The sequence below is a fragment of the Hyperoodon ampullatus genome, assembly GCF_949752795.1.
Source record: "Hyperoodon ampullatus genome assembly, chromosome: 3".
Classification (NCBI taxonomy): domain Eukaryota; kingdom Metazoa; phylum Chordata; class Mammalia; order Artiodactyla; family Ziphiidae; genus Hyperoodon; species Hyperoodon ampullatus.
The window spans coordinates 7,593,150-7,610,732 of record NC_136916.1 but is presented as its reverse complement, the minus strand read 5'-3'; the positions used below and the strand labels follow the sequence as shown (position 1 = coordinate 7,610,732).

General features: G+C 43.1%; 1 protein-coding gene across 1 annotated transcript in view; it reads right to left on the bottom strand.

The window, feature by feature from the left end:
• The window catches only part of FAM107B (family with sequence similarity 107 member B), a gene marked incomplete at its 5' end in the record, with an annotated part of 214,766 nt that overhangs the window by 121,647 nt on the left and 75,536 nt on the right, over positions 1-17,583 (bottom strand). Inside the window, one exon of the mRNA XM_079699559.1 lies at positions 9,238-9,298. Within this exon, the coding sequence (XP_079555685.1) occupies positions 9,238-9,298 (61 nt within the window). The remainder of the gene's footprint in view (positions 1-9,237; positions 9,299-17,583) is intronic.

Sequence of the window (17,583 nt, the reverse complement as noted above, 5' to 3'; positions counted from 1 at the left end):
ACAAGAGAAGCCACCGCAATGAGAAGCCCACGCACCACAACGAAGAGGAGCCTCTGCTCGCCCCAACTAGAGAAAGCCCGCGCGCAGCAACGAAGACCTAACGCAGCCAAAAATAAATAAATAAAATTAATTAATTAATTAAAAAAATAGAACATAGATTCTCAACTTCACCAAACTTAAAAAAAAAAAGGTAAAGACTCTCATTTCTTTACTTCATCTCCATCAAAACATGACTTTATATGCCCAGGGCAAATTCCAAGAACTCGTCCTACCCCGGCTCTCCCTCCTTACAAGAAACCAGGAGATTAACCTTTCTAAAGGGCACCTGAGCTAAGATCCCTGCTGATAAATTTGCTCAAATCAGAAGGATATAAAATCAACCCTCTCATATGGTACTGCTCAGAAATTCTTAACTCTGTCCAGAAGACATTTGGTATTTGCAGAGTTGCTGAAATGGTTAAGAGGGTAGGACTTTGGACTCAAGCAGACTTGTGTTGGGATAAATGAACTCTTTAAACTTGAGTTCCCTTATCTGCATAGTGGGAATAATATAGTACCAATTCTATAGTGCTGTTAAGAGGATCAAATAAGAAATCCATGTAAAGCACTTAGCAAGGTCCCTAATGAATTGCAAGTATGTAATAAATGTTAGCTGGTATTATTGTTAAGTACCAGGTTGGCATGGTTACCAGATGTTTTATGTTCAATTGTTAGAAAAGAACAATTCAGATGATGTGATCATGAATATGCGAAAATCAAACATGGCAGCTGGACCAGATTAAGGATAAAATCAGTTGGTTGTAAGAGGTAAAGAACAGAGAAAGTTGTAGTCACCTGAAGGAAGTGATACAGTTATCCATTTTCCTGAAGCCTTTTAAAATTGTCGGAAGGAACTACATACTGTGAACCCCATAGAGCAGGGTAGCTATGAGAAGAGTCCAGGCACAGAAAAAAATGGCAAAGCATGAACTTCTGGAAACATGGCTATTAGGGTTGAGGGTAGTAACTGGTTCCAGGTGAACAAAAAAGCAAGAAGGCAAGACTTCAGGCCCTATCTCAGTACCCAGCATAGCAGCAGGTTCCATACAGCCTTGCTGAACACACAGACAGATGAACTATGTGGCCAAATGCATGGATGCCCCAGTGTTCACAGTGATGGCCAAATACTAGAATTGGGTCTTTGCGAAACCCTGACTTTTTGAGTCCTTGATCTGTTCTGCTTCTTTAGCTTGAAAAAAGCCAAGGGCAATTTATCCCTTTTGTCAACTTCTCCTTGGATAGGAAAGCTGAAAATTTCCATGATTACTATACACACAGGAGTCATGCTTGATCAAAATCCATGTAAAAGGTGCCATGCACACAGCCAGATGGGCAAATGCTCACAAAGGGGATCTTGCATCAGGCTTGCTGAGCATAGGCAGAAACAGAAGTCTTTGGCTGCAACCCTCTCAGTGAGAACATGGTGGTTCCTCAGTTCCCACAAAAGGATGACCCAGGGCTTCCCTGGTGGGGCAGTGGTTGAGAGTCCGCCTGCTGATGCAGGGGACATGGGTTCGTGCCCCGGTCCTCAAAGATCCCACATGCCGCGGAGCGGCTGGGCCCGTGAGCCATGGCCGCTGAGCCTGCGCATCCGGAGCCTGTGCTCCGCAACGGGATAGACCACAACAGTGAGAGGCCCGCGTACCGCAAAAAAAAAAAAAAAAGGATGACCCAGAGGAGAAGACTGTGGCCCCTTAGGTGACCCCGAGTCCCCCAATGTCATGTGTCACCAAGGTGTGAGCTGGAATACACTTCTAGCGGTTCAGCCGCGCCCATCCGTTACGTGGTTCCTTCTCCTGGGGGTACCCTGCATAGCTGCCAAATATTGGTAATCCTCCATTCCTGAAATCATGAGAAGCCTCTGAAGAGTATAGTGTTAGCCTCTTACAAAGAAGAAACCATCACTGAGGGGAACTGCAGAGAACTGTGTAAAGATCACTGGCCGAGGTAAGTGCTCATCAGCTTGAACAGCATTCCCTCCTGTTTCTGTAGCAACAGCCCCTGCAACATCTTACCTGCTCCTCAAACCACAGGCAGGATGGGGAGGGAACATCTAGAGGATGCAACCCCAGCTGATTTTTTTTATCACTTAAGGATGCAAGCCTGGTTTAGCCAGTTTCTGGCCAAATTTCTCGAGAGAAATCAGAACCTAGATTTTTACATGAAATTTTCCACTTGTTAAACATTGACAACCGATTGAAAAAAAATTTTAAAGACTGTGGGCCAAACAAAACACATCTATAAGCTGAGTTGGCCCTGTTTGTAACATCAGCCAGAAGCAGTTAAAATCAACTTGCAGGAGTTCGGAATTACTCACTGTTTCTGAAGATCTGTGTAGCTCGTAGACTGAATATCAGCTCTTGGCTATAATTTGTTTGAGAAAGTTGTTCATTAACATTTTACTATCATGTTTGATTGTCTCCTTCTCCCATTGTCTCTCCGTGATGAAGGATAAGGAAACAGAGGTGTTCTTTCCTAAGCTGTTTGTTTTTAACCAGGTTCAAAACAGGGTAGATGATTACTCTTGTTCACATGGATCCAATCAGTAACTAAGCTGAACGTGAGGGCCCCTGGTTGGGGCTCAGAAATAAATGATTCAAATCTACTCTGAGACTCAGATCAAGTATGCTCAAAATGAACCGAACTATGGCAGTACCTAAGCAAATATGCTTGGTGACAGTCAACTTCAAGATGGAAAATTCTCGTTCCTTCTTACTAATCCTTAACCATCCCCAGTGGACAGGGAAGGATGGAGGGCTGCAGTCAGAAAAAGGGAATTTTAAGAAGCTTGGCTATGCCACCATTTTGACCAGTTAATAAGGTAGTCATCAAAGCAGCTATTTTGCATTTAGGTATTTAAAAAAAAAATTTTTTTCGACAGGTTTTCTTTTCTGAGATTTCAACCAGGCTCATGGATGCTTTTAGATATGTTATGATGAGTTCAGTGCAGGGACTGTCAAGGGACCCTCTCTTAGTTCAGATTCCTCGCAGGAGGTGGAGGATACACCAGGAGGGGAGTGGGGTGCAGAGATGGGAGGGGTCAGCCGGCACGGGGCTTTATCCAGCCAGCTACTTCCGGGGGTGACTGGGGCTTGACTCGAGCGGGTTCTGGAAGAGAAAGCCTCAGGCAGAGGCCTGCAGGTGCCGGAAGTGAGGCAGGTGTGCGCTGAAGTGGAAGGTGGGAGACAGGGCACACCCCCAACTTCATCCATCCCGCCTCCCCGGTCTTTGATACGGACAATCACATTTTCCCAGTATTACATAAAGTGCTGCCCAAAAGCAGCTGTAAGACAAGTCCCTTACCGTCTTTTCAACCATGTTGCTTGACCCTGTGCCCCCTTCAATATACAAATTCGGGAACAGTGGCCGATCCACCAGGAATCACTAAGGCGTGTAGCAAAGTATGGCTGCCATGAAGCCAAGTTGAACTGGAGCGTAGGGAGAGCAAGGAATAAAGCAGCTGACTTCAGGTCCCCCAGGACCAAAAATGCCACTTCACTGAAATGTTTGCAGAGAAACATGGGTAAAGAGCAACAAAAACAACGACAACAACAATCTGTGAGATGTAAAAACTTCACGTTTTCTCTCCTCAGAGCCTTTGTGACAATAATCAGCTGGAATTTCTAGATGGTGATTTTCCCACTCCGCATATCCTGAGAACAGGAGGGAAGGTACACTCCCAGGAGAGAGCTGGGTGGGCATCCAAATACGTTGCATGCAACACAAGTGCCATCTTCTTATTCATGTGCGGGGAAAGGAAGTGGGAAGTGGGAAGGGGGTAGAGAGATTCCCCCAGGATGGAAACCTTTAAAGATCATCGCTGCACAGTTTGATTTATTTAATGCACGTGCTACTTTAATCATTGCTGCTTTTGTATATTAATGTCACCTTCCCAATGCTTTGTCCTCTAAGGGGTTCTTACAAAGACCCAATAACACATTTAACCAAACAACAAAATAATAAAAGAAAGTGAAATAGGGTAGAAACACATCTTGTGATACACGCGCACACACACACACACACACACACACACACACACATTAGGCAATTCTGCTCCAAGTATTACCGCACTGAAGATTTCATTCCTGGTAACTGATTGACGTTATGACCTGGATGAACTTCTGGAAAGCTCTCTGACTGCATGTCCACTATGCTAAGGGGACATAGGATCAGATGGAGAGTAGTATAAGACAAAGCTGGCAGGGGGTCTCACCGCACACATGCGCACAGTGTCAAAACCAACCATCATCTGTGCAGGTGCATTTCTGCTTCTCCCCAAGGCACAGGTGCCCATCAATCAACAACGCATCAGGTATACTTTGAACACAGAGGACTAAAGCAACCTCTCATTTTCTTTAAACTTGTAGTTTCCCATTTACAAACAATAAGCAGTCTGTTGAATTTCCTAAATAAAAGATTTGGAAACGATTAGCTCTCTGCCCATGGGGGGAGGAGAAAAAGCCAAGAGTGCTCTCTGGGTGATGCTGAGGAGGACGTATGCTGTGGTTTCAGAGACGTGGGTGGTACCATCACTTAAGAGCTTTTTGTCTAGCAGAGCGCTGAGAACTTGGAAACCCGATTTCCTCCATCTGACACCTTCTCGATGCAAAAGGTAGTGAGCTGGGAGCCGACTGACATACTTTAATAGGCAGGCCAGGAAGTCTCCCATCACCGCAGACGTGAAGCCTTCCCTGGCTGGCCACCCTCTCCTGCCAGAGACAAACAATACCCCCGGCCCCATCCACCCACTCCCAGTCACCAGAGAAACATCTCGGATTCTAGGGCAAGTCCAACTGACTTCACAGGTGAAGAAAATCCAGGCAAAAAAAAGACTTTTTCCTACTGACCCTGATAATGCAGAATCTGTAAGTAAATTCTAGAAACATCTTCCTCTCTACGAATACATGTTAGAGCCCGTGGCCTCCTGTCCAGTGGTGTTTTAGTTCTCGGAATAGGGAATGTGTCACCCTCAGAGGACTCTGTTCCTTTGATGAGCCTCCAGCAGCAAGCAGGTTGCTGCCATCATTGCTTCAGAAGAATGTATGTGATAGGGAACATCTAACGCTATTATTTGAAGTAGACACAGTTATAGTGGGATTCCTTAGACTCAAATAAAAGTATGGTAGCAAAGTCCCATAAAGGAGTTTAAGGATAAGGACTTTGCTGAAAGTCATCTACAAACCCCAGTAGCATTTTCTCTAACAAAAGCCCTCCCAGAAATCCTCAGATTACTTGTTCCAAGTTTCAGAGAATGGAAAGAAAGTAAATTCAGGATAAAGGAGGTGCACCATCCTCCTGTCTTCTAACTTCCCTACCTGAACAATTTTCTATTCATTGGCTAGAGCCTCAGAAAGATCAGTAAGGAAGATAACTTTTTGGCACAATCAGAATGGAGTTTGACTGAAATACAGTTGGCTGGGGCAGAAACCTCATTTGGACTGTTCTACTATGATGTGAAAGTAAAAGCAGACATTTTGTCTGAATTATCAGAGACTCGGTCTCATTTTCGTCACCTCCCAGGGCTCTCAGACGGAAAGCCTGACTTCTGAGCCTCCTGGGGGGCCCAGCCTCACAGACACAGTTACATCTCGTCACTTAAGAAGCTGCAGAGTGGAACCCTGGTCTCACTTCCCCAGAAAGGTTACAAAAATTACATATATCTTTCCCTCATCGCATCCATTTTTAGTTAAAGAACTTTAACCGTTTGGGGTTCGTTACTTCACACTTGAATAACCTACAAACCACAGGAAATGAAAATTTGACTAAGTGCAGATGACACAGACAGCCACCTCTGAAAGTGTGCTGGGGCCCACTCGGCCCTAGGTGACCTTTAGCAAAAGGAGAACATTCAGATGAAATTCTTTGACAGTCATAAAATGGTTTCTCGCCTCTTATGAATGAAGTGTTGCAATCTTGGGGCCCTAACAGCACAGGGTGAATGCAAACTAAATGATAATAAGGATTCCACAAAGTCTTCCTGGATTTTAAACACATTTAAAATTGTTTCAGCACTCAAAAGTACTTGGCTTGCTTCTAAAGCAATGCATGGCAAGAGACGTGGCAAGATAGAGCCAACATTTTAAAAACACATTATTACTTTTTTTTTTTTGGAAACATAGCCATCAGAAATGATGCAATTAATTTTTAAAAAGAATTCTCTCAAGAAAGCATAGTTGTCCCATTGATTGGTCTCATTGCCCACAAGGGAATGAATGAATGAATAAATTAAGATATGATGGGCCACCTCTGAGAAGTTGCTCATCTCCCTCTTTCTAGAAAACTGGTACTACATAATATCTATTCCTTTGGCTACAAATAAGATTAGCCTAAGCAAGATCTGTTGTTTTTTTCTTTCAGCTATAAACCTGAGTCCCTGTACTAAGAAAAGTAATGCTCAGTTTTAATCTTATTCAATATCGATGCCTTTTATAAGCTGTTGTATGTATGTGTGATTCTTGCCTTGTTCCAAGGGCCTTTCAGTAGAATAAAAAGAGATTAAATGAAGGCTGATCATATAATTTCTTCCCTACAATAAAAAGTCAGAGCAATCCCAGGCGGCTCTGGGAAAGGAACACATTCCATGGAGAAGCAAAACGGAAAGAGCAATTATCCAGGGAAAGAAGGACCCGAGAGAGAGGGGGCCCTGAGCCATGCAGACCAAAAACCTGACAACCCTGATACAGGAGCTGCTTAGAAACAAGGCATACACCCAGGTGAGAACGTGTAGACTAGTTCCTACCCTGTCCTCAGCACCTTCCAATAACTGGCTTATTGGGTCACATTGTCAGGCTTCAAACTGTGCCTTCTTGCTGACGTAGAGTTCTCCCTGGTTGGAATTACAGCTTCCTCCTTGTCACTCTCAGTAAAGCATCTTTGTTTTTTTTCCTCTATTATATGAGCAACATGATGGCCACATCAAAGGATCTCTTAAGTATATGGAAACCTCTTCACCATAATACCTCCATCTCGTCACCATTTTTCATGGGCCCATCACTTCATTCTTCCTTGTCTCTGTGCAGAGTGATAAGCTTAACCCCAGGTTAGCTTCCCATCCTTTTCTTTACTTTTGCCTTGAATGTTGTATCAGAAGGATATAATAATTCTTTAAAATGGCGCCTTTCGAAAAAGGATCTAACCTCACTTGTAAACAGACATAATCCCTGCTCCGAAGGAACACACAGTCTGATGGAATCTTCGTTGCGTGGCCCCATAACTCAGGGCCATCCAATGCTCAGGTTGAGAAAGTGTCTAACCAGGCATCGCGGTTGTAGCCAGAAATGCCCCTCTTCTTTAATTGTTTGCTGATGTTTAAAATCCCTTTAACACCACCACATCGTTTTCATTCCACAGGTAGATTTGTGGCTTAAAATACCAACGGGCTGAACAAAAAGCAACACAATGATGTGAATTAACAGGCACCGAGGTGTATGAGCCTGACTGCATGTCCTTCTGAAGGTAGAGAAACTGGGGGATGAGGTAGTGAGGAGGAACCCCACTGAAGAGGCGCAGGGCACCAGAAGGGCAGGCTGGAGGCAAAGGTAAACCTCATCCATCGAATGAAACTTCCCAGCGCTGGTCTTGCTGAAATGGAGCACCAGCTGACAGCAACCCATGCTGTATCACATTAAAAGGGACTTGTTACAAATGGGCTACTCTATCTGCTCAGCTACATTACCCATAAAGTCAAGGGGGGATGCTACCTGATTCTGAGTAGGCATTAGGGTTCTGTCTGTTACAGGCAGGTCACATTAAACAAAACCTCAAACGTACATAGATGCTGAATTATTAGAGCTCAAAGGGCAGGTAACGATGGTGGTAAAATGTAAATACACTCCCAATTAACCTGTCATTGTCCCCTGGATGGCCCCTGCAAATATAAATTATAGACCTCAGGATAAGGTGACAGATGCCAAAGGATCAGGTCATCAGCAAAAAAAAATGGGCAGAACTCCAAATAGATATCACTTTGGATTCAACTTACAGTATTTGGTTTTCACTTTATAAACACACCAGCTAATGTGTCTCTCTTCACAAATGGATTTCATATCTATCCTTCCAGACCCAACTCCTAGGCCACAATCTCTTGAGAGGACAATAAGTAAAGAAACCAATCAACAGAAAGATGATTTGGGATCCTAATAAGTGTTATGGAAAAAATAAAAACGGGCAATGGGATGAAGAGTGATTTCAAGGAATGACAAGGTAGCTTCTGGGACTGTACATTTCAGCTGAGAACTACCTGAAGAGAAGGAGCCAATCATGCAAAGATCTGCAAGGGGAGAGAATCAGAAGAGGCCTGAAACTAAAGCAATGCCTGTTACTGGTGAGGGTAGACACTTGGGAGGGCTGTAGAGGGAGATGCTAGAGCTGGATAATTGCTAATTGTCTCTCCTCCATGTAAATCACAGCCGGGTGCCAACTTCCCCCCCTCACTGTGCATATTCTTTTTGTTGCCATTTTTATTTTCTTAATTCTGCTCCCTGATTTTCATTAAATTACAAGAACATGACCCTCTATGCGCAGCAGACACATCTGGAGCCCTCCTCTAACCCCTCATCATATAAAACACCAAATTAAAGCCATTGGAAAAAATAGAAGCTGAGAGTATTAAGATTTAGCTTTCATTATGATGAGGTCCATTCAACTAATGTTTATTTTTATGACCATTACATCTCATTATCATTACCGATCATAGGCAGAAGCTAAGTTATAAGCTCATGATTTGTTTCTTTCCATATTATCTTAATCGAAATCCTATTATGGGGTAAACAGCTTTAGCAAAGCTGCATATTTAACTATACACTAACATAAAAAAAGCCAGCAAATGCATCTAGATAGAATTTTCCAAAGTAATCATAAATACTCTAGTAAAAAACTACACTACTTATTTTAGTATTATTGAATTTGAAATTTCTTCATCATTATCATCATCTACTTCATTGCAAGTATTTGTTCAGCAAGAACTGAAATCAATAAAAGAAAGAAGAAGAAAAAGAAAAGGAGCTATTTTCTGCATCATGACCAGATTATCCAGATGTCGTGCCTGGAATACATCATGAGTGACATTTCTAGTCATGTTTCCAATCACTGGGAACATACAGACTTTCCTTTGCAATCTGCAGAGCTTTCGGATTCTGCGAGCCTTGCTGTCAACAAGAGCAGCCCAGAAAAGGAGGTGCTGCCCTGAATGGACTCTACCTGCTGCCATCTTCCGTTCCAACCCGAGGCACTGTGGTTCTTTGGGGGATCCCTCTTCTTCCTGAATTCCAGTCCCACAGACCAGAAAAACAGGGAGGAAAAAAAAAACAATGCATTAATTTACGGCAACACTTTTTGCAAACCAACTAATTAATATGAGATGAAGCTCTGAAAAAACTAGACCACGCCCTTATGAACTGAGGCTTCAGAGAAGCAACAAATTCAACAATAGCTATTAAGCAGAATAACTATGTGGGTGCTGGGTTACAAACTCCATGGTGCCATTCACGTGGAAGTGTCTGACTGTTGCCCCTGGAATTGCACAACCCAGGTGTTCTCTATGACTAATACATTTGGGGACATCAGTTACTTAAACACAGTGGGGTGGGTTTCTCTGTGAGAGAACATTTCTGCAAGTACATATGATGCAACGAAGAGAATTATGTTTTCTTTTTCACAATTGAAAAGGCTGATTTCCTGTGCCTTAGAAAATTCTATCCCGGCTCACAGTTATTTTTGTCTCTGGGAAGGTGAGCAAACACATTCTTCTCTGAGTTCTGGTATGACATTCGTTAATGACAATGTTGACTCCTATAGCATTGGTCAAAGTAGGTCCAGCTAGGAGGGGGCGTGGGGAGGTGTAAATTAAGAGGAATGTCTACATGGGGCTTTTCTAATTTTGTCTGCAAGGTGATTTTATGCTGATACCTTTACTTATTTTATTTCTTCTTTGAACAAATATTCGTTGAGTTCCTGTATGAACTAAATCTGTGGGACCTTAATCTTTAGGAAAGATTCCTTCTAACATCTCAGCACATTCTTTTTTTTTTTTTTTTGCAGTACATGGGCCTCTCACTGTTGTGGCCTCTCCCGTTGCGGAGCACAGGCTCAGCGGCCATGGCTCACGAGTCCAGCCGCTCTGCGGCATGTGGGATCTTCCCGGACCGGGGCACGAACCCATGTCCCCTGCATTGGCAGGCGGACTCTCAACCACTGCGCCACCAGGGAAGCCCCCTTCTAACATCTCATGAATGAATTATACTATAGGTAGTTCCCTACTCAGCTTCCTCCCTAGGCTGGCACCCTTTCTGCACATACTTTGTTCTTCCTAAGAATTTAGCGCAATGGAAGATGTTCTGGACCAAAATAAAGCATATGGGTATAGGGTTCCATAAATCATAATGCCTCTCTAACCAGAGTGGAACAATGGAACTCAAAAACTGATATTATTTATCATAGGAGCCATGCCCAATTTGTTCTAAGTGTGCAGCTCCTAGGTAATATCTCATCTGGCTGAGGAACCACCAGACTCTCAAGCTTGGTTAGTAAGATAAATAAATATCCTTTTTAATTCATAAAGATTAGTTTCATTAAATCACCATCAGTATCAACTCAGAAAGGAATTGATTTCACCTGTGTTTTGGGGAACAAATTATTTTCAGAGATCAAAAATCATCTTCAAATGTTTACCAGCAGGATCCAGTTTCAAAAATTTTTCCTACTTTTAAAACCCATGAAATTGTATTGACACAGGCAATTTGGTCAAACAGGCCTTTGGTCCCATTATCTAGATTTTATACATTACAAGAAATTTTAATGACAATTGCTTCCACAATTACATTTCTAAAAAGATGTGAATTAATAGATACCAAGGACATGTAAATGATAGAAAAGCCCCATTACCCAGCAACTAAACGCAGCAAATAATTTCTTGTTTCACAAGGCCCAATAGAACAGTATAGAATAAAAACGTGAGGAGTTATTTCATAATATAGCCACAGGGAAAGTCTCTCAACACACCAAAATAATCTAAATAAAGTTGTTTCACGGATGAAAGGATTCTCCTCTGAGCCAATAGGACTGTTTACTTTTTTCATTGCTCTGAATTCCAGAACTGTGAAATAACTCAGCCCTTTAAGTTTCTTCCAAGCATGTTTATTACTTCATTTTAAGTTTCCCCTCCCCCAGTCTTCTCATTAATTAGTAAAAATTGCAAAGCCCTGGAAGGATCTGCAGATGGAAGGATATTTGGAATCCGTCTGGCCAGAGAGCTCTCAGCATAGAATAAACAAGCATCTGTCTTCAATAGTATAAACTATGTTCTATTTAGAGAAAAAAGGCTGAGCTCCGTAGATTCTTGAGTTTCTTCTCTTCAGTGCAAGTCTGTGATTTGCTGAATTTGTTCTTACTGGCTTTTTCCCAGCAAAGCTAGAATAAAATGACAACAGTCCGACTGTAGTAGACATCTGTTGATGTTGCTGCCTGGCATTCACTCACACTTTCTAATAAGTGTGTCCTGATTTCCTCTTTAAAGTCATCCTTTCCCCCTCCTAATGAATTGCGGTTCCTATGAAACCACCTTAGTGTACACACACACACACACACACACACACACACACACACACACACACACACACACACACACACACCTCCCTCCTCACCGCTCCAGGGTGGTCATGTGACCCGGGGCTGCGCCGATCAGTCTGCTGCATTTCCCTGTGATTGGTGCAGAGTGGTCATGTGACCCAATCTGGGCTAATGAGAGATTTTCTCTGTGCTTCCAGGAATATGGCTTCTATTCTTACCCACTGGTCCCAAATCCTGTGACAACTGTGGAGGGAGGGTTGAGCTGCTGCTGTCACATGCAGCTGGGACAGAAGCCCACACAAAGGAAGGCAGAGCCAATAGATGGACTGATACTGAGTCCTGATGATATCATTAGAGCCCCTGATCCAGCCATGCCTGAAGTGAGCTTAACCATGGACTTTTTGGCCTAAGTGAGCAATTATATTGCTTTTTCTTTTTAAAAATACAGCCAAGACTTCCCTGGTGGTCCAGTGGTTAAGAATCTGTGCTTCCAGGGCAGAGGGCATGAGTTTGATCCCTGGTTTGGGAACTAAGATCCCACACGCTGCGTGGTGCAAAAAAAAAAAAAATACAGCCAGGGTTCAAATCCTGCTCTGCTGTGTAGGAACTCTGTGAGCCTCAGTTTCCTCATCAACGCTAATAAATGTAATAGTTTATGTTTTTGTGGGGTTGCTGTGAAGATCAAATGAGGTGATGGATATAAGAATACCACATGACTCACTATTAATATGAGATGGGGCGGCTCTTGTCTGCCCAGCCAGCAGCCACCCACCCCCTTCTGGTAAAAGCTGCTAACCCCTGGCCACAGGGTTAATTAACCCAGGCAAGAGGATATAACCTAATTCAGGCTAGTTAGAGTGAGGAGGCTGGGACGTTTCAGCTTGGTTGGTGGATGTCCTACAGTCTTGAACCCCTCAGGATGGAGCCCCAGAGCTAGTGACAGCCACATCACATGAGATAGCTCAAGAGAATGAACCCAGCGCATGGTGAGATGCAAAGGCAAAAGGAAGAGAAAGGGCTCTGATACCATGTGTCCCAGAGTCCTGCAACTTGTTTTGACTCAGTTGTTGTTTATTGTTTATTTCCCCATTCCTCTGCCAACTGCCTGATAGCTTAGGTTGCCCCCTAACTCCTTCCAGCTCAAGGAATGCGCTTCAGGTAACTGTAGATGCAGAGGAGCCCAGAAAGATGGGAGGAGTCATCTTAACCACTTCAAAATCTCCCTCCCGCCACCACTGGGTCCATGGAGAATATTCCTCATGAGTAAAACCTGCAACTCGCTAAGCTACCCAAGATCAGGGATACTGGGACCTTGACCAGAAATTTGCTTTATTCCCTGTCTACGTGGTGCCAGAAAGTCCTAGGTGCTTTTCCCAGTCTGCTTGTTGGAAACCTCAGTAGCTACAGCAAAAGAGGAGGTGTATTGGATCGCATGCTTTTGTAAAGCTGTAGTTCTCGAACTTTGATGTGTATGCAATCACCTGGAGAGTGTGGCACAGATACAGAGGGTCCAACCCCTTCCCACATCAACATCTCTGGGCCTCTGGATTCTTTATTAGTGCTTCCAGTGATGCTGATACACCCTCAAGCTTGAGAATCACTGTTGTAAAGGATGAAAATTTGGTCTGGTACTCAGACAGTATCACCAGGGTCCTCTCTTTCTCTCAATCTCTCCGTTTGTCTGTTTCTGTCTGTGTGTCACTTCCCAGGCTCCTCCTTCATTGCACAGACAGGAGCTCTGGGGCCACATCCTTTCAGCTCATGTTTCAAAGGGGGACAAGGAGCATTTCAGGCCCTGCATTCATAATGCAGTCAGCCCTCCATATCAGTGGATTCAACCAACTGCAGGTTGAATTTCAGAAACCTTTTTATATAAGGGACTTGAGCATCTGTGGGGATCAGGGGGGTCCTGGAACCAATCCCCCTGTGGATACTGAGGGACGACTGTGTAGAGTTCTAAGGGAAGCTCTATCTTGGGTCATGTGCACATGCCTGTCAGGGAATGGGGACCCTGATCTTCCAGACCTACATCACTGCCCATCCCATGAGCCACTGGAGGGACGGGGTGCTGCAGTTGGAAGCCTCACCAGAACCTCAGAGAATGGGGAAGGTACAGTTCCCCAAGGGAAGGAAGGATGCTGGCTATGCTGCTGTTCAAAATATAGACTCCAAGTAGACAATTCTCCAAAGCCACAGGACTGAAAATACCTACCGCTTATTTAGTGGCTAGCCTGTGCCAGCAGCTTCATGTATGTTACATGTAACATGGGATGATATTCAAAATAGTTAACAGCCTGTATGGTACAGGCCACTAACTAATCAGATTGTGGAGGCTCCCAGAGGTTCCCGGAGTACAGGCATTAACTCTTTACTTCCTGGGCCATGCAGAGTTCAGGGGTCGGGGGAGAGGAGTGATGTGGGAAATGGATGCCACTCAAGGGCTTGGGGAGCAGTTATTTACCAGTTGAAACAAAGGTGTTTTAATATTTTAACAGCCAATATTTATTTATTTATTTTTATTGAAGTATAGTTGATTTACAATGTTATACCAATCTCTTCTGGACAGCAAAGTGACTCAAGTTTACACATATATACATTCTTTTTTAAAATATTCTTTTCCATGATGGTTTATCCCAGAAGATTGGATATATTCCCTGTGCTATACAGTAGGACCTTGTTGTTTATCCATTCTAAATGTAATGGTGTGCATCAACCAACCTCAAATTCTCAGTCTATCCCTCTCCCTCCCCCCCAATCCTTGGCAACCACCAGTCTGTTCTCTATGTCTGTGAGTCTGTTTCTGTTTTGTAGATAGGTTCATTTGTGTCATATTTTAGATTTGACATATAAATGATATCATATGGTATTTGTCTTTCTCTTTCTGACAGTTCATTTCATATGAAAACCTCTAGTTGCATCCATGTTGCTGCAAATGGCATTATTTTGCTCTTTTTTATGGCTGAGTAGTATTCCACTGAGTATGTGTACCACATCTTCTTTATCCATTCATCTGTTGATGGACATTTAGGCTGTTTCCATGTCTTGGCTATTGTGAATAGTGCTGCTATGAACATAGGGGTGCATGTATCTTTCTGAATTATAGTTTTGTCCAGGTATATGCCCAGGAGTGGGATTGCAAGAGCATGTGGTCTATTTTTAGTTTTCTGAGGACCCTCCATACTGTTTTCCACAGTGGCTGCACCAACTTACATTCCCACCAGCAGTGCAGGAGGGTTCCCTTTTCTCCACACCCTCTCCAGCATTTTTAACGGCCAATATTGTTCTTACTGATGCATACCTGCTGAATATTTTCAGCCCTGAATATCATCTTAACAACCACACTTCTAAAGTATAGGTACATCCCAGAGGTATGCTGTAATATGCTAGAGATATATAAAGCCTCTCTCTGGAGCATCAGTTCCACTCAAAGATTTGGGAGGAAAAACATTATTTGTACATTAAAACAAGTCTGATTACATGTGGAAGGGTAAGTAGAACAGACCTAAATGTTTAGGATGAGCACGGAATGTCAAGGAAGTTTGGAAGCAGGGACCCTGACATAGAGGTACCCTGTAGACAAGGTTGAAAAGCACTGTCAGGGAAACCACAATGTGGATACTTTTGTCCCCATTATGCAGAAGGGTCCCCGGAGGGTTGAAGATTTGACTAAAGGTGCATGCTTTTAGGTGGGGTAAGAGTCACACCATCTTCCTGGGTCAGAACCCCAGCTCTCTCAGCAATACCATGATGCCTTCCTTCAAGTTTGCTCCTTACTGGTTTTTTTTTTTTTTTTTTTAAATTTAAGTGTAAGTGGAAAGAACAGCTAGTTATTAAATAGCTATCCTTAGTGATGGGACTAACAGAAGAGAACTTTGGGTAAAGAAGACATAGTATGGTTTTACAAAGGAACGAGTGATTATTACTCTTAGCTAGGGAAGAACATTTCAAAGACACATCATTGTGTGCTTCAAGGTTTAGAGAGCCTGATGTCAAGAAAACCACAGAACAAAACATTTATCACGTGGTGGAAATTTCAGAACCAGCAGCATAGAAAAGTCTGACACAATCTTTATGGCTGTAATTCAACATGCTGGTCCAAACTTTCAAGTTACATAATGACTGCAAAAATATTTGAATTAAAATAAACTGTCAAACTACTGGGGAATGGAAGGGGTAAGATTAGTTGCCTATACTGATTGCTACGGACTGAATGTTTATATCTTCCTGCCCCCACCCCTCCAAATTCATATGTTGAAATCCTAATTCCCAATGTGATTGTACAAGAGGTGGGGTCTTTGGGGGTGATTAGTGTCATGAGGGTGGAACCCTCATGAATGGGATTAGTGCCCTTATAAAAGAGACCCCAGAGAGCTCTCTAGCCCCTTCTGCATGTGAGGACACAGTGAGAAGATGGTCATCAATGAACCAGGAAGTGGGCTCTCACCAGACACTGAATCGGTTAGCACCTTGATCTTGGACTTCCCAGCCTCCAGAACTGTGAGAAATAAATGGTTGTTGTTTAAGCCCTCAAGTCTATGGTAGTTTGTTACAGCAGCCTGAACAGACTAAGATCCTGATCAACTGAGGATTATTACATATCCTGCACATAGATTTGTGTTACAGATCGTGAATAAGTGATGAGAGAGAATCACGACTCTTCAGCTACTTTTATATCTAATTCTACTCCATATGCACTCTATAAACATGGGTTGAATGAATGAATGAATGATGTTATATAATTTTTCCAATATTTCCAACCAGAAATAGACTCACAGACATAGAAAACAAACTTATGGTTATCAAGGGGAAAGTGAGAGGAGAGTTAAATTAGAAGTTTGGGATTAACATATGTGTACTACTATATATAAAATAGATAACCAACGAAGACCTACTGTATAGCACAGAGACCTATACTCAATATTGTATAATAATCTATAAGGGAAAAGAATCTGAAAAGGAATATATATATATATAATATATATATATGTATATAACAGAATCACTTTGCTGTACACCTGAAACTAATACAACATTGTAAATCAACTATACTTCAAAAAAAAGGCATAGCAAATATCACTTCATATACGTTTCCCAACTCTCTTTTCTTCCTGGGAGTCAAATTAAATGCATTTATGATCTTAAAAAAAATTGAATGTTTCTGCCCAACTCTTTATTTGCATAAAACCACACACACCTGACGCCCTGCAGGGCACACTGCCAGATGTCCCTGGAAGACAATGCAAGTGGGAGAGAGACTGTGCCAAAAGGATTTCATCCATACCTGGTGAACAAGAGAAGAAGAGTTTTTGCTGGAAACTGGGGCACCAGTTTTTTTTTTTTTTTTTTTTTTTGGTACGCAGGCCTCTCAATGTTGTGGCCTCTCCCGTTGCGGAGTGCAGGCTCCAGATGCGCAGGCTCAGCGGCCATGGCTCACTGGCCCAGCTGCTCTGCGGCACGTGAAATCTTCCCGGACTGGGGCATGAAGCTGTGTCCTCTGCATCGGCAGGCAGACTCTCAACCACTGCGCCACCAGGGAAGCCCCTGGGGCACCAGTTTTTTATCTGGGTTCCATATTGGTTCACAAAATTGGTAATACCTCATCTCTGTCTAGTACGTCTCCATTTGTAAAGTGCTGTCTTATGTGATGTCACATGACTCCCTCAATAATTGTGTATGGTGGGCAAAGCCGGTATCCCCGTGTTCTGGAAAAATGCACTGCTTTCCTCTACTCACCCTCACCATGCTTCTGACACTTGACTTTTTCCCCACACTGAACAATTCTCCAGTGCCAGCTGGGTGTCCACAATTCAATTCAATTCTGATACTAACCAGAGTTAGCACTGACCCCTCAGGTTAAAGGCTCAGCCCCACAGGACTGCCTCCCACTTCAGACACCAGCCACAAGCAGTGCGTCCCAAGGTTCCCCATGACTGCTGTGCAACTTGGCTACAAATCAGAGGTTCCCACAACCCCCTCCTT